The sequence below is a fragment of the Mastigoproctus giganteus genome, chromosome 2 (genome assembly GCF_048544385.1).
Source record: "Mastigoproctus giganteus isolate SK-2022 chromosome 2, ASM4854438v1, whole genome shotgun sequence".
Lineage (NCBI taxonomy): Eukaryota > Metazoa > Arthropoda > Arachnida > Uropygi > Thelyphonidae > Mastigoproctus > Mastigoproctus giganteus.
In genome coordinates, this window is record NC_143576.1 from 211,587,674 (window position 1) to 211,607,969 (window position 20,296).

Genomic DNA, 20,296 nt, shown 5'->3' on the forward strand with positions numbered 1-20,296 from the left:
GTCTGTAATCAAGTCACAAAGGAGGTTAGGCAGGCGAAGGCAGATTACGAGAAATCTTTGGCAAAGGATGCTAAGAAAAACAGCAAGGATTTCTTTACTTATATAAACTCTGTACACTTCTAAAAGGAAGAGGATGAATCTGATTGGTCCACTTGATATCGATGGTTCAACTGTTGATGATCCTGCTCAGATAGCAGACAAACTGAATAAGTATTTTGCATCTACATTCACACATGAAAAGTTATTAAGGTTTGAAAATGCCACAAGGTTATCAAATTGTAACAGGGTGCTTAATGATTTTGTAATAACTGAGAACAAATTGGGGAAGAAATTGTTGAAGTGAAACATAAGAAAGGCACCTGGGGTGGATGGGATCTATCCAGTTATATTAAAGGAGGCAGCAAAGAAAGTAAGCAAACCCATAGCCATAATTATGAGAGCATCCTTGAACTCAGGGGAGGTCCCCACAGACTGGAGATGTGCAAATGTGCAAGATGTGGAGATGTGCAAATGACCAATTCACAAAGGGGGATCAAAGGGTGACACGAGTAATTACAGACCAGTTAGTTTAACTTCTGTTCCGGGTAAAATAATGGAGTCACTGGTTAAAGATGCATTGCAGGATCATCTAGACAAGACTGCAGCTATAATTCAGACACAGCATGGGTTAGTTAAGGGAAAGCCTTGTCTGACAAATTTGATTGGTTATTATGATGTGGTTACAAAGGAACTGGATGTAAAAAATAATTTTGATATCATATACTTGGATTTCAGGAAAGCTTTTGACACTGTTGCGCATGGAAGACTATTGTACAAATTGGAGCAGAATGGTATTAAGGGTAAGTTGCTACAATGGATAAAAGGATGGTTGAGTAGGAGAAGACAGAGGGTGGTAATCAATGGGTGCTGCTCTTTGTGGACTAATGTTACTAGTGGAGTCCCACAGGGTTCAGTGTTGGGTCCACTGTTGTTTTGTATATTTATCAATGATATTGATGAAGGTATATCAGGCTTAGTATCGAAGTTTGCAGATGATACAAAGGTTGGCAGGGTTGTTAATGACAGTAATGGAAGTGTGTTACTGTAACAGGATCTAGAAAATTTGGGCAGATGGGCTGAGAAGTGGCAACTGAAGTTTAACATTAAAAAATGCAAAGTACTGCATATGGGTAGAAGTAACCCCAGAGAAACGTACCAACTGTGTGGTACTACACTTAAGGAGGTAGAAAATGAAATAGACCTGGGAGTAATTGTGCAGTCAGATATGAAGTTTTCTGACCAATGCAGACAGGTTTCCAGGGCAGGTCATGGGGTGTTGTCAATGATATACAGGAATTTTGTTAGCAGAGAAAAGGAGGTGATTGTCCCTCTGTATAAGGCAATGGTCAGGCCATGCCTTGAGTACTGTGTGCAGGTCTAGAGGCCTCATTTTAAGAAAGATTGTAGATTTGCTTGAGCGTGTACAGAGAAGGGCCACAAGATTGGTGAGGGGGATGAAGGGATCCTCTTACCAGGAGAGGCTAAAGTTCTGCAAATTGCAGCACCTGGAGACTAGGCACCTGCGAGGTGATCTGATTGCGGTCTATAAGGCCTTGAATGGGTTGAGCATGCTGAATTCTGATGGAATTCTTCCACTTGTTCAGATTACGAACCTAAGGGAGCATAAATTGAAATTGAGGAAGGACAGATGTAGAATAGATGTGCGGAAATTTACCTTTGGCCAACAGGTGGTTAATTGCTGGAACAAACTTCCATTTGTCATTGTGGAAGTTGATAGGTTAAATAAATTTATGGAGGAACTGGGCAAATATTTAGAGGGGATTCTTTTGTAAAATTTTTTTTTTTTTTTTTTTTTGGCTGATGCTGCATAAGCTTATACGCTTGCTTTTTTGCATCACATGCCACTACTACTACTACTTTAATGTGATCTTTGTCCCAATCCCTAAGAATGTCATTAAATTTTCCAATGTTGTTATTTATTTATTTTTTTTTAGTTTTTATAAGGCCTTTTGGTTTTGTTAATTTATTGGCCAACTGGAATATGTTATATACACATCTTTTATGTGGTTTCGGTACTTGTTAATTATCCTTCCACTAGTGTAAGCTACAATTGTCTAACATAACCTGACCAATGTATATTTATGTATATAAATAAATATAATTAAATATACACTGGCTAGGCTAGGCTAAGCTAGATTATATTAGATTAGACTTACTTGTAACTTACACTGGCTGCAGGATAATTAATAATACCATGGTTTATAATAAATTATTGGTGAAATTTATTGTTTATAGTTTAGGCCATGTGGGTATAGAAACTTAACTGTGATTTTAGTAATTCTTCCTGATGATTGTGTCATTAATCTGTGCTTTTACTGAAATTTGTATATTAGTAAAGCTGTGCACTTGAATACGTTTGTATTATATTTCATGTTTAATGTTACAATTAGTCTTAATATTTTGGTGGTTGTTTATGTCTGACCTGTTTGGGTTCGTTAGGCTCTCTGGAGTAATTTATTACTCTGAGAACATAATGAACCTATATGGGTCATTTTGTCCATACATTTACAACATGTTAAAACAAGATAAACAACATTAAAAATCTTTAACAGTGGAGCTGCTGTATTGTCTTTACATTGTACCAGTGCATGCATGGACATATAAAACAATGTTTGATATTATCCTGAGTTAAATTTTAACTTGTTATTATTACTGTTGTTGTAGAAGAAGTGTGTGTGTGTGTGTGTGTGTGTGTGTGTGTGTGTGTGTGTGTGTGTGTGTGTGTGTGTGTGTGTGTGTGTGTGTGTGTGTGCGTGCGCGCTCGTGCACTTTTCAAATGAAACAGAAATATCTGGAACTTAATTGGCAAACCTTCTGTAATGATCAAATAAAATGTTTTCTAAAGTTTTAGAGCCTATTTTGAATTCTTAATTTGCCTATTTGTCTCTGATTTTTTGAGTTTTTGGTTCCTGAGCACCAAGAATTTAGTAATCAACATTGTTATAATATTATTTTTATGATACTAGATACATTAATAAAAGTTCTCTGTCTTTGTATCGGGCAGCTAGTTATGCAAAATCATGTTTTTTTTCAGTGAGTACTTTTACGAAGGGTGCACAAATGATTCCTGTCCTGAATAGTTGTGGAGTACACTGTGCAGTATTTGGAAATCATGATTTTGGTATGATACTGTTATTAATATTAAGATAATCTCTCTCTCTCTCTCTCTCTCTCTCTCTCTCTCTCTCTCTCTCTCATATGTATATAATACACTACCAAAAGTATTTGGACACCATGTTTAGAAAAGCATTAGTTTTAATGAACAAATTAAGAAGGTGTAGGCCCATTTTGTCCCAATCACAGCACTCCACTGGAACATTCACAACTCATTGAAGTGAAAACTTAAACATCCCTTTTCAGTACAGTTGCCAGTTTAGCTGTAGAAGAGAGTGCATATTGGCTGTGACCCTGATCTAACGTTCAATTTATCCTAATGGCATGCAATTAGATTTGGTTTTGGACTTGAAGCTGGACAGGAAAGTTATTTTGTTCTTTCCAAGACCAAGTTTTTGCACAAGATATCAGTGAATGATTTCATTGATGGTTTTTGGCACTACAACCAATAGTCCAAATGTCTGTACCATCACTTCTTCTCCTCCAAAATTCCACATAGATTTAATACATTGCAGCAGATGATGTTCCAAAGGCATTCTCCACACCCACACCTGATGACCATCCGATCTTAAGAATGTTTAATGCCACTCATTCTGCCGAGGCTTTTTTTCCAATGTTCCATGACCTAAGAACACCACTACATCAAACATCTGGCATATGTTGTAAAAGCCTCTGGCATATGCCGCCTCCGTAGCCAGGTGGGCAGGAGTGGCAGTGCGTAGCACATGCTTCTTGATTAGACCGGGGTTCGGGCCCATGACCACCAAATACGGAGGATGTGGAAAGGTCAGGGAATGACCACCGCATATCCCCGGAGCAATATGGCCTTAGTTGCTAATGCTCCTAAAAACCAAATAACAACAACAACATCTGGCATATGTTAAAAATTTGCTGTGTTAAATAGCCACCCTCATCAATAATTTTTTCCGACACATCACAAAATTCCTCTGCAGTTTCAGAATCTGTACTGGCGACTTCACTGCATACTTTAACATTGTGGAAACCAGCATGATGCTTGAACGTATTAAACCACTTGTTGCTTGCCACGAACTTGGGTTTGCCGTACTTGTCATTAATATCTTTATAAATGCTTGTTGCTTTTGCTTGAATGGTCATTAGACTCAGGGGCATTCACTTCTGAACTTTGTATATTAGTATATAATGCTACTTCCATCCATATTATTAACAGCTGTTCCATCTTCGATATAGCACCTGAATGCTGTTTTGTGATCAGTGTTGATCTTAAGTGCATTGATCCTTTGACATGTTCTTTTATATGTGCACTGTCCTATAAAATAGTATTCACTGTTGAAGCAGGAGACCTAATTCCCTTGCAATAGATGACAAACTTTGTCCTGCTTCGTACTTCTTAATCATTTATCTTCATTTCTAAATCAATTTTGTTTCGTTTCCTGGCACTACCACCACTTGCAGTTTTCATTGGTTGCTTTCCCTTCATCATTGTAATATGTAATAGGAATGGAGAGAAGTTTCGAAAATTTGTTTTTTATATGATTGAAGATTTCACCATAATAGTGTAAAAACCCACACAATTGCAGTTATCGGGATTATCGCAAACAATAAGATCGAGTTTACTACCCATTTATAATTAGATGCGCTAACAGAAAATCCCAATAAATTGGAAAGTGCAAATTGTTTTTTGGTCGTGACATCCAGAAACGTGCTTTATAAAAATATATCACCAATATCAGGCATTTAAAATTTATTCTTATAACGAGAACGTATGATAATGATGAAAGGGTAGTGCAATTTCCATTATAAATATGACCTTTTAGAGAGATAAATAGCTTAGTAATATAGCGAAATTTTCAACTTCCAAGGACTTGGAACAAATTACAAAAAAAAACCAAGTGTTATAGGGTTCACATTATGATATTTTCATGATACCTCCATTTATTCCTACAGGATCAGGAATACGTTTCCACAAATTTTTTTAAGTGTACACCAGCCAGCAAAAACTTAAGTAAAGTCAAGTATTACGTAAGTCGGGGAGTTCCTGTATAAAACTTCAGCATTATACTTGAAATTAAAAAGAAACAAAAATCGTCAATATCTAGATTACTTGTAACATTTCTTAAGATTACAAAAGTTTCTTGCTTCGGCTTCTCGTTGTAGCAAAATCTTTAATAACGTCCTTGAAGTCTATATGACGAGTTGAGTAATATCGTTCTTGATACATAGAAGTGGTAACAACGATAAGCGATCTCGGCTCACAGTTGAATGTACACAGTTCTTGACTACTTAAGTTTCAAAATCGAGTGCTCTCCTTCAGCATTTGATCCAATTATGGATAGGTAAATTCTTAAAGCTATGTGTACTTTTGGGAAACTAGTAATCTTTTATTTGTGCCTTTATTAATTCTGCCACAGACGTTTTGTCCTTGTATAGTGCCAAAAACAATAGGAATTCATCAATGAAGTCTACTTGTAAGTCGGACGAGTAGGTGTTGACTAATGCTGTGGCTTTGGATCGAATTTCTTCTTTTGACATAGATTCATCTATAAGAAAACTGAAGGTATCATGCAATGTGCTGTATGTAGCATGTAGTTTTGTTATTTCTGTGACTAGTACGTCTACGGCGCCTCCGTGGGCAGGAGCTGCAGTGCATAGCACACGCTTCTTGATTAGACCGGGGTTCGAGCCCGTGCTCACCAAATACAGAGGATGCGGAAAGATCAGGGAATGACCACCGCATATCCCCATAGCAATATGGCCTTAGTTGCTAATGCTCCTAAAAATAACAAACAGACAATAAACAGTACATCTACAATATGATAAACTTGAATTCGAAATGTATCTTTTGCACTTAGTTCTGCTGGTACTAATTCCTCTAGTGTTTCATCAAGCGGTTTTTTCTTTTTCCGCTTTCAGTCTTCATATTGTCTGTAATCAGAATTTGGAACGAATTCTTTTTCCGTCGTCTTTCATTTGTCTTCATCTCGAACATCAATCAAATAATCCAGAAGTGCATCATATAATTTCACAATTACGCATAACTCAGTTCGAGGTTCTTGAATTGTTTTATTCACTCTATTCACTCCAGAGCTGTATGCAGGACTCAAGGTGTGGCCTGACCATTGCTTTATTATAATATATTGCAAAATTCCTCTATATCATTGACAAGCCCCCCACGAAAGTAGCAAACAGGCTACTCTTACAGCCTGTTTGCACTGCTCAGAAAACTTCATATCTTACTGCACAATTAATTACCCCCAGGTCTTTTCATTCTCTACTACCCTGAATGTAGTATGAACAGTTGGTACGATACTCTAGGGCAGCGGTTCTCAAACTGTGTTCTGTGAGATGTCAAGTGCTCCACGAAAAATCATAATTAATAATTAAAAAAAAAAAAAAATTTTTTTTTGCATATTTGTAGTGTACACCACTTTTGTATCATTATAATATTTAACATGATTTTTTTTCAGTTATTAATATACTGACATGGAATTAGATTTTGGTGTTGACATACTTATGGACACTAATAATCAAATAGACTGCGGAACACTTTATTTTGGCAAGCTTTGCATAGAGAAGTATGCGTAGATGTAATGATATCTACGAAAAAGTAGCAATGTGGTGATCTAGTATGCCATTCATATGCAATTTATCCTGGAGTACACAAGTTGAAGGAGAGGAGGAAGCGAACCGATATCATAACTAAACTCACTTCCCTTGTATAGTTTTTTTTTGATAATTATTAATATTTCGAAATATCATTATTAAAATATGTGACCATAGATTTGTGGTTAAAAAAAGGAACTTTAAAACGAGAAGCAAAGTACTTCTAGTAGTGCAACTGTGGTAGATGAAAACGAACACAATATTGTCACACTTCAAAGTGAGGACGAACAATTGCAGCCTTTTGTTCCCCAGAAATCTAAAGTGAAAAACCAAAACGAAAATATGACAGTTATTTGAATTTCGGCTTTTCATGTGTTGGAAATAAAGGTACTCCTGATGCACAGTGCATCATATGTAATAAAATATTAGCAACAGTTCTTTGGCTCCTGCTAAACTTGTGTTTCGTAAGTGTTCCGTGAATATGTTGTGAGATGAAAAGTGTTCCGTGACTAAAAAAAAAGTTTGAGAAACGCTGCTCTAGGGTTACTGCTACCCATATGCAGTACTTTGCATTTGTCAATGTTAAACTTCAGTTGCTACCTGTCAGCCCATCTGCCAAACTTTTCTAGATCTTGTTGCAGTAGCGTACTGCCATTACTGTCATTAACAACCCTGCCAACCTTTGTATTGTCTTCTAGCTTGGACATTAAGCCTGTATACCTTCATCAATATCTTTGATAAATACGGAAGACAGCAGTAGGCCCAACAACGAACCCTTGGGAACTCCACTAATAACGTTAGTCCACGAAGAGCAGTGTCCATTGATTATCACTCACTGTCTTCTCCCAGTAAAACATCCCTTTATCCATAGCAGCAACTTGCAATTAATGCAGTGCTGCTCCAATTTGTACAGCAGTCTTCCATGTGCAACAGTATCAAAAGCTCTCCTGAAATCCAAGTATATGATACCAAAATTATTTTTTGCATCCATTTCTAGTTACATCATAGCATCCAATCAAATTGGTCAGGCAAGTCTTTCCCTTAACAAACCCATGCTGTGTCTGAACTATGACTGCTGTCTTGTCTAGATGATCCTGTAATGCTACTTTAACTAGCAACTCCATTATTTTCTGCAGAACAGAAGTTAAACTGATAAATGTATAATTACTTGTGTCACCCTTTGATCCCCTTTGTGAATTGGGGATACATTTGCATATCTTCAGTCCGTGGGGATCTCTGCTGAATCCAAGGATGCTTTCATAATTATGGCTAACAGTTTGCTTACTTCCTTTGCTGCCTCCTTTAATATAACTGGATAGATCCCATCCACTCCAGGTACCTTTCTGATGTTTATCTTCAACAGTTTCTCCTGCACTTTGCTCTCAGTTTATTACAAAATCAATTAGCTCTCTGTTACAGTTTGATAAACTTCTGACCAACACTTCTCTACAGAATTCCTCATGTGCGAATGTAGATGCAAAATACTCATTGTTTTCAGCTGCCCGAGCAGGATCATGAACTGTTGAACCATCAATATCAAGGGAGCCAATCTGATTAATCCCCTTCCTTCTGAGTTTACATGTCTTTGCTGTTTTTCTTTGCATCCCTTGTCAAAACATTTCTCGTAATATGCCTTCACTTGCCATAACCTTCTTTGTGACTTAATTACAGACTAGCTTATATCTACCATAGGCTTCTGTGTTGCCTGATAATTTATATGCATCCCATGCATTTTTCTTCTCTGCCACAAATCTCATTAGTTCATCTGACATCCATTTTACCTTGAATAGTATTTCTAGTAGCTTCCACAATTAATTCCTTTAATGTTTTCTATTTAAAATTTGCTGCCGGTAACATCATCAGTTGGTCCCACTGTATAGAATTTAAAAACTCTCTAAGACCAATTAGTTGCCTCTACGACAGCAAAAATCCTTCCCTTTACCCTTAATGGTAGTTACATCTTTAAGTAAATCCCATATCAGTACACTGTGATCATTGCCACCAAGTGGTTCCTTTATCTACAGATTCTTAATGCATGAATAATCACTGCTTATAACCAGATCAAAAGTATTTCTCTCTCTCTCTCTCTCTCTCTCTCTCTCTCTCTCTCTGGTTGCCTTTTGAACATGCTGCTGTAGAAAATAATCATCCAATAAATCCACAAAAGTCTTGCTTAATTTGTTTAATATGCAAAGTGTTCTGATATCTTCCAGTGCATGATATCATTTTTTATTTACTTTTCCATACAATAACAAACACAATTTTAATAGATGCCAGGACAAAAATAGCTTGGAAAATCATAGTGAAGAGATCGTAGTTATTAGCCAATGTGGTAAAAAAAAAAAACTCTGGATTTCAAATCCAAAAATTGATGAAATTAAATTGATAAATAAACAGATATAGAGGATATTATTGCACCAAAAATAATGTTTTTAATAATTTTTTTACAATTTCTTAATTATTTAAATTTTTAAAACATTTATATAAAATTTATTATTTTTATTAATTTTTTTCTATTTTGTTAATTTATTTTATTATTTTCTCATTTTTTAAATAATTATAATATAATTTTTGTCAGTAATTTTACTCTAACATTTGGGCAATCAAGTCAAAAAAATGAACAGATTAATATATAAAGGCGTATATGTACAAAGTGTTTACTTTTACAATTTTTCAAAATTTCTTGAAAAATAAAAATTCACGCCACAGAGCTGATCTAAGAGAAAACTTTCAAATTTAAGCCCACACATATTCAGCACATTCACCACAGAAAGGTTAAGAAGTGACCTAGTGGCAGATCCAGGCTATGTAGTCAGGGTGAACACCTCCTCAGAGCATAATAAGTTGGTGCAAATATTGTGAACTTAATTTTTGGTTATTGTAAACCACATGTATCATTGCTATGTTACATGTGTTACATCGAACATCATTGCTATGTTTACTCTAGAAAAACAGTCTGGACCTGCCACTGAAGTGATCCTATATTAATTTCTTTAGTCATTAACAATTGTATGTGCTTTAACTACTTTGCGTACAACATGAGTATCATGGTGAAGTGACTTACAAAGAGGCAGATCAAAGAATATATCATATCTAATGAGAAATATTTTGCATTTTGTGTTTTTTAATTGAAATTCTTTTATTTATTTTACTTTTCTATCTTTAAAAATTAGATTTTGGTGTTGACATACTTATGGACACTGTACAGCAGATGACATTTCCATGGCTAATAAGCAATGTCGTTGATATTGAAACAGATAAGCCATTAGCAGATGGAGATATAACCTACATTTTGGAGAAGGGGGGGAAAAAGGTATGCTGATTAAAAATGCCTTAATGTTTGGACTAATGTAACATGTTCATTTATTTCATAGATTTTTTTGTCAATTTTTTTTATCTGACAGTATTTTTCTTCATTATTTATTTTTATTTTTACAGTTTAATTTTGTTCTTTGAATTAACTAAATGTCTGACCATGCATGAAATATATAAATATTTATCAATGCATATTTAGTATTTCTTAAAAAGCATTTTTAGAAAGGATCTTGTGATTTTTTTAAATTTTTTTTTTTTATTATTTTAAAAATTTTATTCGTTGGTTTCTGTCTAAGAGCTCTTAAAACATGCTGAATCAGTAAGTAGTGACTTCCAAAATTTAGTGTGAGGCATGTGCAGTAGGTGCATAGCTTGTGAAATGCACAGGTAAATTTCTTTTTCTTTTGCTATGTGGACCAGGCTCTACTGTGTGCATGGATGTATTTTACAGTTGTATTTAGCAATCAGTTTTAAAAATATTCAGGTTATTATGATTAAACACATTTTATATTTGCTAGAAAACCCAGCATGCTATGCAGACATGCTTACATTATCCTCCAAAAAAGAATATGGACATCCCCTGTTTTCATAATCCATTGGATCATCCCAGATAAACAAGAGACTCAAACCAATATAGAAGGAAGGCACATAAGTCACACAAGTTAGTTGTTCTGGTCATGGCATGTAGAACTGGGCTAAATGATTTCAAGTGGGTGTTATTTTTGGATGTCACATTGCTGACATTGATTCGTGCAATGCTGACATCCGACCCCATTCACAGTTGACTGTTGGTGACATTATTAATGGAAATATGACAGTACCACCACTGTCCAGCAATGATCAGGAATACCATAGCAGCTCACTCCATGTGACTAAAGGATATATGGAAGGGTAGTATACACTGAGTGATCACTGAATTATGACCACCTACCTAATACTTCATAGGTCCTCCTTTTGCCCTCAGTACAGCAGCTGTCCAACGTGGCATTGATTCAACAAGATGTTGGAAGTGTTCGGAAGGTATGGCCAACCAAGCTGTGTGTAATGCAGCCAGCAGTGCAGGTATGGAGGTGATTGGTGTATCCAGACACCTGATATGCCTTTCCATGGTGTCCCACAAGTGTTCTATGGGATTGATATCGGGGGAAGTTCGGAGGCCAATTGATATGCTGGAAGTCAGAACTATGTTCCTCAAACCATTCCTGCACATCATGTGCCCAGTGGCTCGGCACATTGATTGTCATCTTGGAAGACACCATCGCCATTCGGGAAAAAAGTGTAACATAGCGGGATGTATACAGTCAGCAAACAAATGATGATAGCGGAGACCACTGATACGTTGTTCCACATACACCAGGGGTCCACGTTCCTGCCAGTGTAACATGCCCAACACCATACAACTGCCTCCACCGGCCTGCACTTTTGATACCATGTATGATGGATCAAGAGCCTCATGTTGTTGATGCCAAATCTGTACACGACCATCCACGGTGTGGAGTAAATAACGTGACTCATCCGACCAGCACCTTCTTCCGGTCTTCTAACGTCCAACTTGCATGCTCTTTGCACCAGGCGAGTCTTTTACACCGATGAACCTTGGTTAGGAGAGGATGCCGTAGGGGGTCGTCTGCTGGTATAGCCCATACGTGCGAGTGTGCGATGCATGGTCAGGACAGATATTGTTCTGGGTTGGCCCATGTGGTATTGGGTAGTCCGTTCTTGAACGGTGCTGTGCTTGTACGAGTCGTCGGACCCATCACTCATCTCTAACTTCAATCTTTTGCTGACTTTTGCAGTTTTGCCGTCAACCATTTTGACGCCAGTCCTGATACACTTTTAACTACAGCAGCTCTAGAACACCCCACCAGTTTAGCTGTTTGGGAAATCTAGGCACCAGCTCGTCGAGCATCCACAATCTGTCTTTTACTAAAGTCCAATAAATCCTTCCTTTTAGCCATCACACTCAGAATTTTACTACCTACTGAACCACTGACATCTTATCTATGCTATGTAGGTCGACTAACTCCGCATTCTCATACCTCATGTGGGTCACATTCAGTTTTCATAGGAGTGGTCATAATTCAGTGATCACTCAGTGTATAACAGTTGTCAGACATCTCCGGAAAATGTCAACCAGGAGTTTAAGGTATCAGAAATGTGCAAACCAAAGCTGTGGAGCTGAGTTGTACAAACATACTATGTGTCTGTACAGTTCCTCAGTTTCTATTTTACAGGAGAGTGGCAGTACATAAGCAAAACATCATTGACAGCAATCAGCAGTTTTGTCTTTCATGGTGCAACAAACACCATAATTGGTCCATAGAGCAGTCAAAATCAGGTCTGTGGAGTGATAAATCTCTGCTGAATTAAGTGACTTACTGGGATAGCCAACGAAATTTAGGGTCTCCCTGTCCTGTTGAAAAACAGTAGCAGACCCAGAAGCGTAAAAGTGAAAATACAGATAAGTAAATAAATAAAGACTATATATATTTAACATATGAAAACAACATAAAAATGTATATAAATAAAAAAAATTAAATAAGCAAATTATGCATTATTAATCACTCCCATTTTTACAAAGATGATTTAGAAGATTTCAATTAGAAGATTTCAATTTGAGATCTATTAGGGTTCCTTTTATTGCACCTAGTGCATAGAAACACTACTGGAAGTGTCACTGCTTTCAAACAATGTCTCTACTGCATCCTGAACTTGTACGTTGGCATGGGGTTTGCAGTGTGACTGCAAACCCCATGCCAAGACTGCATCTTCAACGAATTCAGTGTTATCTTTGTCACTATCTTCTTTGTTTAGTAGAGTCTATTATATCACCTTCCATGGAAATTTCAGAAGGTATCAAATTATCATATACATAAAAGAAATTGGCAATGTCATTTAAATGGTCGAAACTCGTACGTCCATTTTGTTTCATCCATTCTGATAGAGGCAGTAGCTTGTCTTCACTAACATTTTCATCACTACTGGAAAGTTCTGATAATAAACCAAGTTTTGGAAACAGTCATCATTGCAGGTATAACAGTGTCATATGCATCTTTCATCACATATATTGAATTCAATACAGAAACACTATCATGTAATCTTGTTTCTTGTTGGTGAATCAGTTGGAGAAACAAGGATCACTTGAAATAACCCTTGAAGCAATTTAATAATGCCTATGTACATTGGCTGTAAAATAGCTTGCATTTGGAGGCAAGAACACCACCTTTATGGTGGATAAATGTTCTTGTTTATACCCTGGCATAACCGACAAGTCAGAGGAATTTACAATTAATCATGAATTACATTCATTATTCATATTTAGCAGTTCACACTGGCTTGAACCACAGTCACTCGAAGAGCACATACTACTACATTCTTCTTGCTCCTGATTACTTGGCTGCATCAGATCAGTGCACCTGATAAATCCTCACAGGTGCACTGGACAGTTGTCTACCAGTGGTAAAATTTTTCTATTTTCTTCCCCTTAACTTTTTGTTCCACTTGATTATGTATTGTTGAAAAATATTAGAAGTCATCCATACTTTCTTATTAGCTGCGTATTCAATGGAAAGCTTCTTTACATTTGTTGCATTGAATTTCATGTTATAAAACACTCCAGTTTCATCTGCTTGTCTTTCTCCTTGTAACATTTTTTATGCCTACTCAAACATTTTTCATCAATTCACTTGCTGTTTTATAATCTACTGAGAGGGCTTCTTCACTGACTGTTGCATAAACAATGTTATGCTGATTTTTAAATCAATCAAACCACCTGTTACACCTGTAATTTGTGTGCTCTTAATTTTTTTTTACATGTTTTTCTGCTTGTACCTTTAAAATAGGGCTTTTGGTTGGGAAACCGGCATTCATTTGCTGGTTTCCCAACCAAATTCCAGCACTGCTTAATCAACATCACCCAAGTCACATTTTCTTGTTTTTAGTGAGGTTCTTTTCTAGTATGAATAAAATCTTTGTTTTTCCATAAAGTTGGATCTTTGTTTTTCCATAAAGTTGAAACTGTAGTTGATGATAAATTAAATTTTTTGCACTTCAGCATTTTTTTTACACTTTCTAACTCTGAAATGATCTCAATATTTCTGTGGATAGACGTTTAGGTTTACAGTTTTTTTTTTTTTTTTTTGGCAGATTAACAAAGGCCATTATGCACCTTATGACAATTGCAGATAGATAGACACTTTCTTTTACATATGGACTTGATACTTGTTGTAGGGAAAAAATCTCCATAATTTTTGTCACCAACACTACAAATTTTTGGTAAAACTCAAATAGAGTACTATATGTGATGCCACTAATCACTATGGCAAGTTCAATTCCTGCTTGGTGTTTATTGGACCTGTGGCTTTTGCTGCTCCTGATACTATTGAAAAGGATAGTAAATGCTGTTGTTTACAAAAAATTATAACTGAATTGCATTGAACATCTATAGTAATTACTCTCCAATAAATCCTGTTGTTTATAAAATTTAATGGTCTCAATTGAAGAAATATAATGCAGTAAGAGAACACAGTGGCTAAGTGGTCTGTACCTTGGAAATGTGTGTACCAAGTTTGCTCGACATATCCTTGACACAGTCATTAGGCTGTGTCAAGGATATGTCGATTAGGCTGAAATTTTTGTGCATAAATGCTGTAAACCTAACTTGGGAACAGCATTTGCTCATTATGTCCATGTTCATTATAACCAAATTTGACTACAAGGAAAGGACTGTTTTGGGGGGGGAAGGTTGCAGGCTCAATAATGCCAGCATAATCAGAGAGAGAGAGAGAGAGAGAGAGAGAGAGATCTGATTTACTGTGCATGCGTGTGTGTGTGTGCTTGCATACACACACAAACAACAAGTTCGTACTTAAAACAGCCTGAAGATGTACAAAAGAAATAGGAATGAGATTCATTGAATTCTACTCTCTTTACCCTGTTTGTTTGTTTGTTATTTGGTTTTTAGGAGCATTAGCAACTAAGGCCATATTGCTCCAGGGATATGCGGTGGTCATTCCCTGACCTTTCTGCATCCTCCATATTTGGTGGTCTCTTTTCCCTGATAATGGATTAATTAATTAATGAAGTAAATAAAGTAATTAGAATAAAATTAAAAATTAAATATAATCTGCTATTATGATACTAATGGCAAAAGTTGAAAATGATTTGTAAAGAATGCTGCATAATTTCAATAAGAAAGAATGGGATAATATGGAAATATCTATAGGGAAAACAATATCAAAAGAACTACTGAGATCTGAATTAGAAGGGAAAATGATAGAAGTAATGAAGTTAAACTATCTAAGAATAGAAATAAATAGTTCAGGAATAACTCATGCAGAAGTAGAAGAAGAACAAGCATTAAAATCAAATAGAATGTTGAAAAGGTTAAATAATATAATTTGGAACAATACAAAGGTTGATCAGGACACTAAAGTTAAAATATATAAAACTGTGGTAAGACATATGCAGATGAGACAAGAAGAAAAACAGTAAAAATAAAATAAATAAATGAAACTCTAGAAATGAAAACATTAAATGAAATAACTAATAAAATATTAAGAGATAAAGTTAAAAGCAAGAAAATTAGGAAATAGTGTTAAAATACGATCTATTAATGAGTGGACGGATATATAATAGGAAAAACATATAGATGAGATGGAGAATGACAGGTGGAAAAAATATTAAAGAACTGAAAATCCATAGGCAAACAAAGTAAAGGAAGATCAAGAAGAAGATGGAAAGGGACAAAAGCTTGGGATTTTTTCCCAAGCTTTTGTGCTGTCTTGAAAGATCACAGATTTGAAGTGACTGAGAAAATTATTGAAGAATGTGACAAGAATTATTAGCAATTCTAAAAGAAGCCTATCAGGAATGCTTCTGGAGTTGCAGAAGCATTGCAATTGGTGTATACACTGTCAAGGGGACTACTTCAAAAGAGATCTATCTTAATAGCTGGTAAGCTTCATCATTACCCAAATATTAGTTTAGCCCCAAACTTTTTGATCGCACCTTTAGTTTAAAAATCCAGTACAAACTTTCATTCCTTACTTCGTGTTTAACAGACCTTTGCAGATGAGTAAAAACTTCTGTTCATCTTTAACTTGGAAGAAATTCAATGAATTTTTATGCTATTCATTAGTTTCACCTTCAAGATTCAACCTTTTTTAGACTGATCTTAGTGTTGTGAAAAAATATACAAAATACAAGAACTTTTTTTTTTAATGATTCCTCAACTTGTGTTTTATTAGTACAGCATCAAAAACAGTAACTAAAATGATGGAATTTGTTAGTTACTAAATTAGCTTATTATTTTTATAACTGACAGTCTCTCAAAGAAAATTAGTGTATTAGCAGTAGCAGCAAAATGAGCAAGGAAGCAAACTTATACAGCATCAGCCAAAAAAAAACTACTCACTTTATTTGTCATTTTCTAATAATTTGTCTGATCCTTCTTTAAATTTATTCAAATTACCCAGTTCCACAACACCACATGGAAGTTTGTTCCAAATGAATTACTATCTGGCTGAAAGCAAATTTTCACACAGAAGCCATCCTTTTATAATTTAAATTTGTCTGTTTGTGTGTCATCCAAGAATGAGTAAGGAGACCATCAACATTTAGTTTATTCGTTCCATTTAAAGCCTTAAACACTTAAACACAAGAAATGAATTTTAATATTATTTTCGACATTATTAATTCTGTCCAGCAAAATTTCAGTAATGTTAGCAATAATAATAAAATTATAAATTTTTTATTTTAGATTTTTTTGAAATTTGTTTTTTCATAAGTCCTGGAATATTTTGTACTCAGTTTGGTATACCACTATTAATATATAAGCAAATGATTAGCTATACCATATTTGTATGTTTAGCATCTGTAATTTAAGAGTTCATATTTTTAATATTTTCAGTTTGGAATTATAGGTCTAGTGGAAGAAGAATGGCTTTGTACATTATCCACAATTGATCGCTGCGAAGTAACTTATTTAGATTTTGTAACTGAAGGACGCAAACTTGCCAAGAACTTGAAAGATAAGGTTGAGTCAATCAACTTTGATGCCTTTTCATATAAAAATATTTTCATGTTATTTCACAGTATTTAGTTATGTGCTTTTTAGTTATGAACTTTTTCCCACTAATCAACAGTTCAATGAAATCATTGAACTGTTGATTAGTGAGAAAAGTTCCTTTTTTTGACAAATCATACTTCATGTTATGACATGTGGGTTGTAGATGGAGGGTACAGTAGCAAATTGGGCAGGGTATGTACACTGTCCATTCAAAACATTATGACCACCTTCATGTTTTAGTAATCAGCCATTCACCCCCCACGTGGCAGCACACTAACACGTGACAGTGTGTTGTGGTGAGAACTGGTAAATGTGAAGTACCACACAAGGCACTTGATTAACATGGGCAAGGGACATGATCTGACAGACAACAAAAAATGGATGATTATTGGGTGCAAATTGAAGGGGCAGTATTATGGAAACTGTGACTTGTGGAATGTTCAGAGTGCTATAGTTAAGGTGTTCCAAGAGTGGATGGATAGTGGTCAGAGTAGCAGTTGCCAGGCCAGTGGTGGATGCCCACACCCTCGTCAGTAGTGGTAAACATAGGCTATCCTGCCTTGTGCAAGCTGATAGAAAACAATGGAATGGCTGACCATGGACTTTAACCAGGGGAATACCAGAAGTGTTTCCAATACCACAGTCCAATGAACTGTCCTGTGTACAGACCTCTGGAGTGCCTGGTCAAGGTACCCCGTGCTTATGACCACTAATTACCAGTAGTACCTAAAAGTTTGCATCTGAATGAATTCATTGAACTGTTGATTAGTGGGAAAAAGTTCCTTTTTTGACAAATCATGCTTCCTGTTATGACATATGGGTGGTAGATGGAGAGTACAGTAGCAAACTGCAGAGAAATCACTACGCCTTGCACTAAGAGAAGTAGGCAGATGGTGGCAGGGTTTTGGTATAGAGGATGTTTTCTTGGCAATGTCTTGGAGCCCCTCATAGCCCTAGACTGCACTCTAAATGCTAAAACAACCTATCTATTGTGTATAAGCTGGTATACCCCTTAATGGTGACTGTCTTCCTGGATGGTACTGAATATTCCTGGATATTCACTGAACATGAAAGTGACTTCCTGGTGCTACCTTTGGTTATCAAATTCACCGGATATGACTTCCCTTGAACAGTTCCCCAATTTAATTTGGCCACGGAACCCTTTCATAATCTTTAAAAAATTATGCAATCCCAATTAAAAAGTTACAGAACCCCCAAAATCAATATCCCTCCCACTATAGACTGCCCAATTGGTACAGCATAGTATGGCACCACCACCAAAAGTTTGTATCTTCTCTTATTTAAACAATATTATGTTTATCATTTCAAATTACATATATATTTATACATTCATTTGATTAACATATGAATATGCTGCGATTTCTTAAATTGAAATTATTATAAGAGATATTTAATTATTTTTGAGAAACATTATTAGAATTTTTTTAAATTCTTGACATGTTATTCTAATGGTCCCCCCCCCCCCCCCTATTTTCCAGTGGAACTCACACTTTCATTTTGCAGAATCCCAGGGCTCCACAGAACATGATTTCGGAAACCGCCCTGAAACATCTCTGGAATTACAGACCCTCATTGATAGCACGGTTAGTAAAATCACTGTATCATCCCCACACCTGATGGAAAAGACCTGATTTTTTAATCCTGTCAGTGACGCAAGGAATTTTTATGGGTCTTTTTTCACAATGTGGCTGAGTCAGTCTCTAGCTCGTACAAGAGTGACTGAGAAAGAATCGAGAAGAAAAAATCATCCTATCCTCAGATAGTGATATTTTCTCCCAGAAACTTGGGTTTTTTTCATCCAACAAACAGCAAATCGACCACAGAACACATACAGTTTACAGACATAATATATGTGGCACAATATTTTCTTAGTCACTGATGCACCCAGAACTCTATAAAAAAAAACTTGGATTACATGGATCAGCAGATCCAGCATTTGGATCCTCCACCAAATCTGCAGGTTGCAATCCTGGCAACATGATACAACATATTTCCTGCAATGTTCAGATGCCATGTCCTTTATCTAAACCAAGAGAAGAATCTTGCATAATGTGACTTCTTTCCAAATTTCCAGGTTCATTTTCTGCCTACACCAAAGCTCACAACAATTGTGAAGCAGTTATTAATCAGTCCAAACTAGCTTTCGAACAGGCTAATAAGAGTAGAAAACTTGCTTCTTGCCCAAATGGTAGTCGAGCATTCTGGTCTCTTGCCTCTGCTTTTGCCCATCTCTGTCCCCACCTCTGTCAAAACCAGATGGTTCTATTGCCACTTCAGCCAAAGATAAAGCTGACCTGCTAGCATCCTGTTTTCCTTCCAACTTGTATATTGATAATCATCTTGGTAAACCACCTCCCATCATTCCCAGTACACTCCATTCAATGCCTCCTGTGGTCTTCCGTCAAAAGTATGTCAGAAGGATTTTGATCAATCTTGATGCTAAGAAAGCTCCAGGTCCTGATGGTATTTCTCCACTTGTTCTCTAAACCCATCCTCCTGGACTTACTGCTGTTCTGTGTTGCCTTTTTTTCATTTTCTTATTCCAAAGGTGTTTTGCCTTCTACTTGGAAATTTGCTCATATCCATCCAGTTCCTAAAAATGGTGACAAATCCTTCCCCTCCAATTACTGACCCATTGCACTTACTTCTACTCCTAAAGTAATGGAGAAATCAATTAACCACCAACTTTTAAACTATCTAGAAAACTTCCATCTGATCAATGATTGCCAGTGTAGATTCTGTCAGTGTAGGTCCACTGGTGATATTCTGGCTTATGTTACTCATCTATGGACAAATTCAATGGAAAAGTGTGGTGAAACTCAAACAGTTGCTGTTGACATTTCAAAGGTTTCTGATCATATTTGGCATAAAGGTCTTCTAAATAAGTTTCCATCTTATGGTTTGCCAACTGTGTTTTGTAATTGGATGTCCAGTTTTCTCTCAGACTGTTCACTGCAGGTGATAGTAGATAGCTCTGTCTTCTGATTTCTCCACTAATGTTGGTGGTCCCCAAGGTCAAGTTCTTTCTCCCACTCTTTTCCTCTTATATATTAATGACAATTTTCCATTGACTGGAAATCCTATCCATAGTTTTGTTGATGATAATACATTGCATTCCAGCTTCCAGTTTGAGAA

General features: G+C 36.1%; 1 protein-coding gene across 1 annotated transcript in view; it reads left to right on the plus strand.

Annotated features, from left to right (window-relative positions):
• The window catches only part of LOC150090037 (snake venom 5'-nucleotidase-like), a 143,154-nt gene that overhangs the window by 12,543 nt on the left and 110,315 nt on the right, over positions 1–20,296 (plus strand). The window contains exons 2-4 of the mRNA XM_090390154.1: positions 3,095–3,181; positions 9,930–10,069; positions 16,982–17,107. Coding sequence (XP_090246280.1) covers positions 3,095–3,181; positions 9,930–10,069; positions 16,982–17,107 — 353 coding nt within the window. The remainder of the gene's footprint in view (positions 1–3,094; positions 3,182–9,929; positions 10,070–16,981; positions 17,108–20,296) is intronic.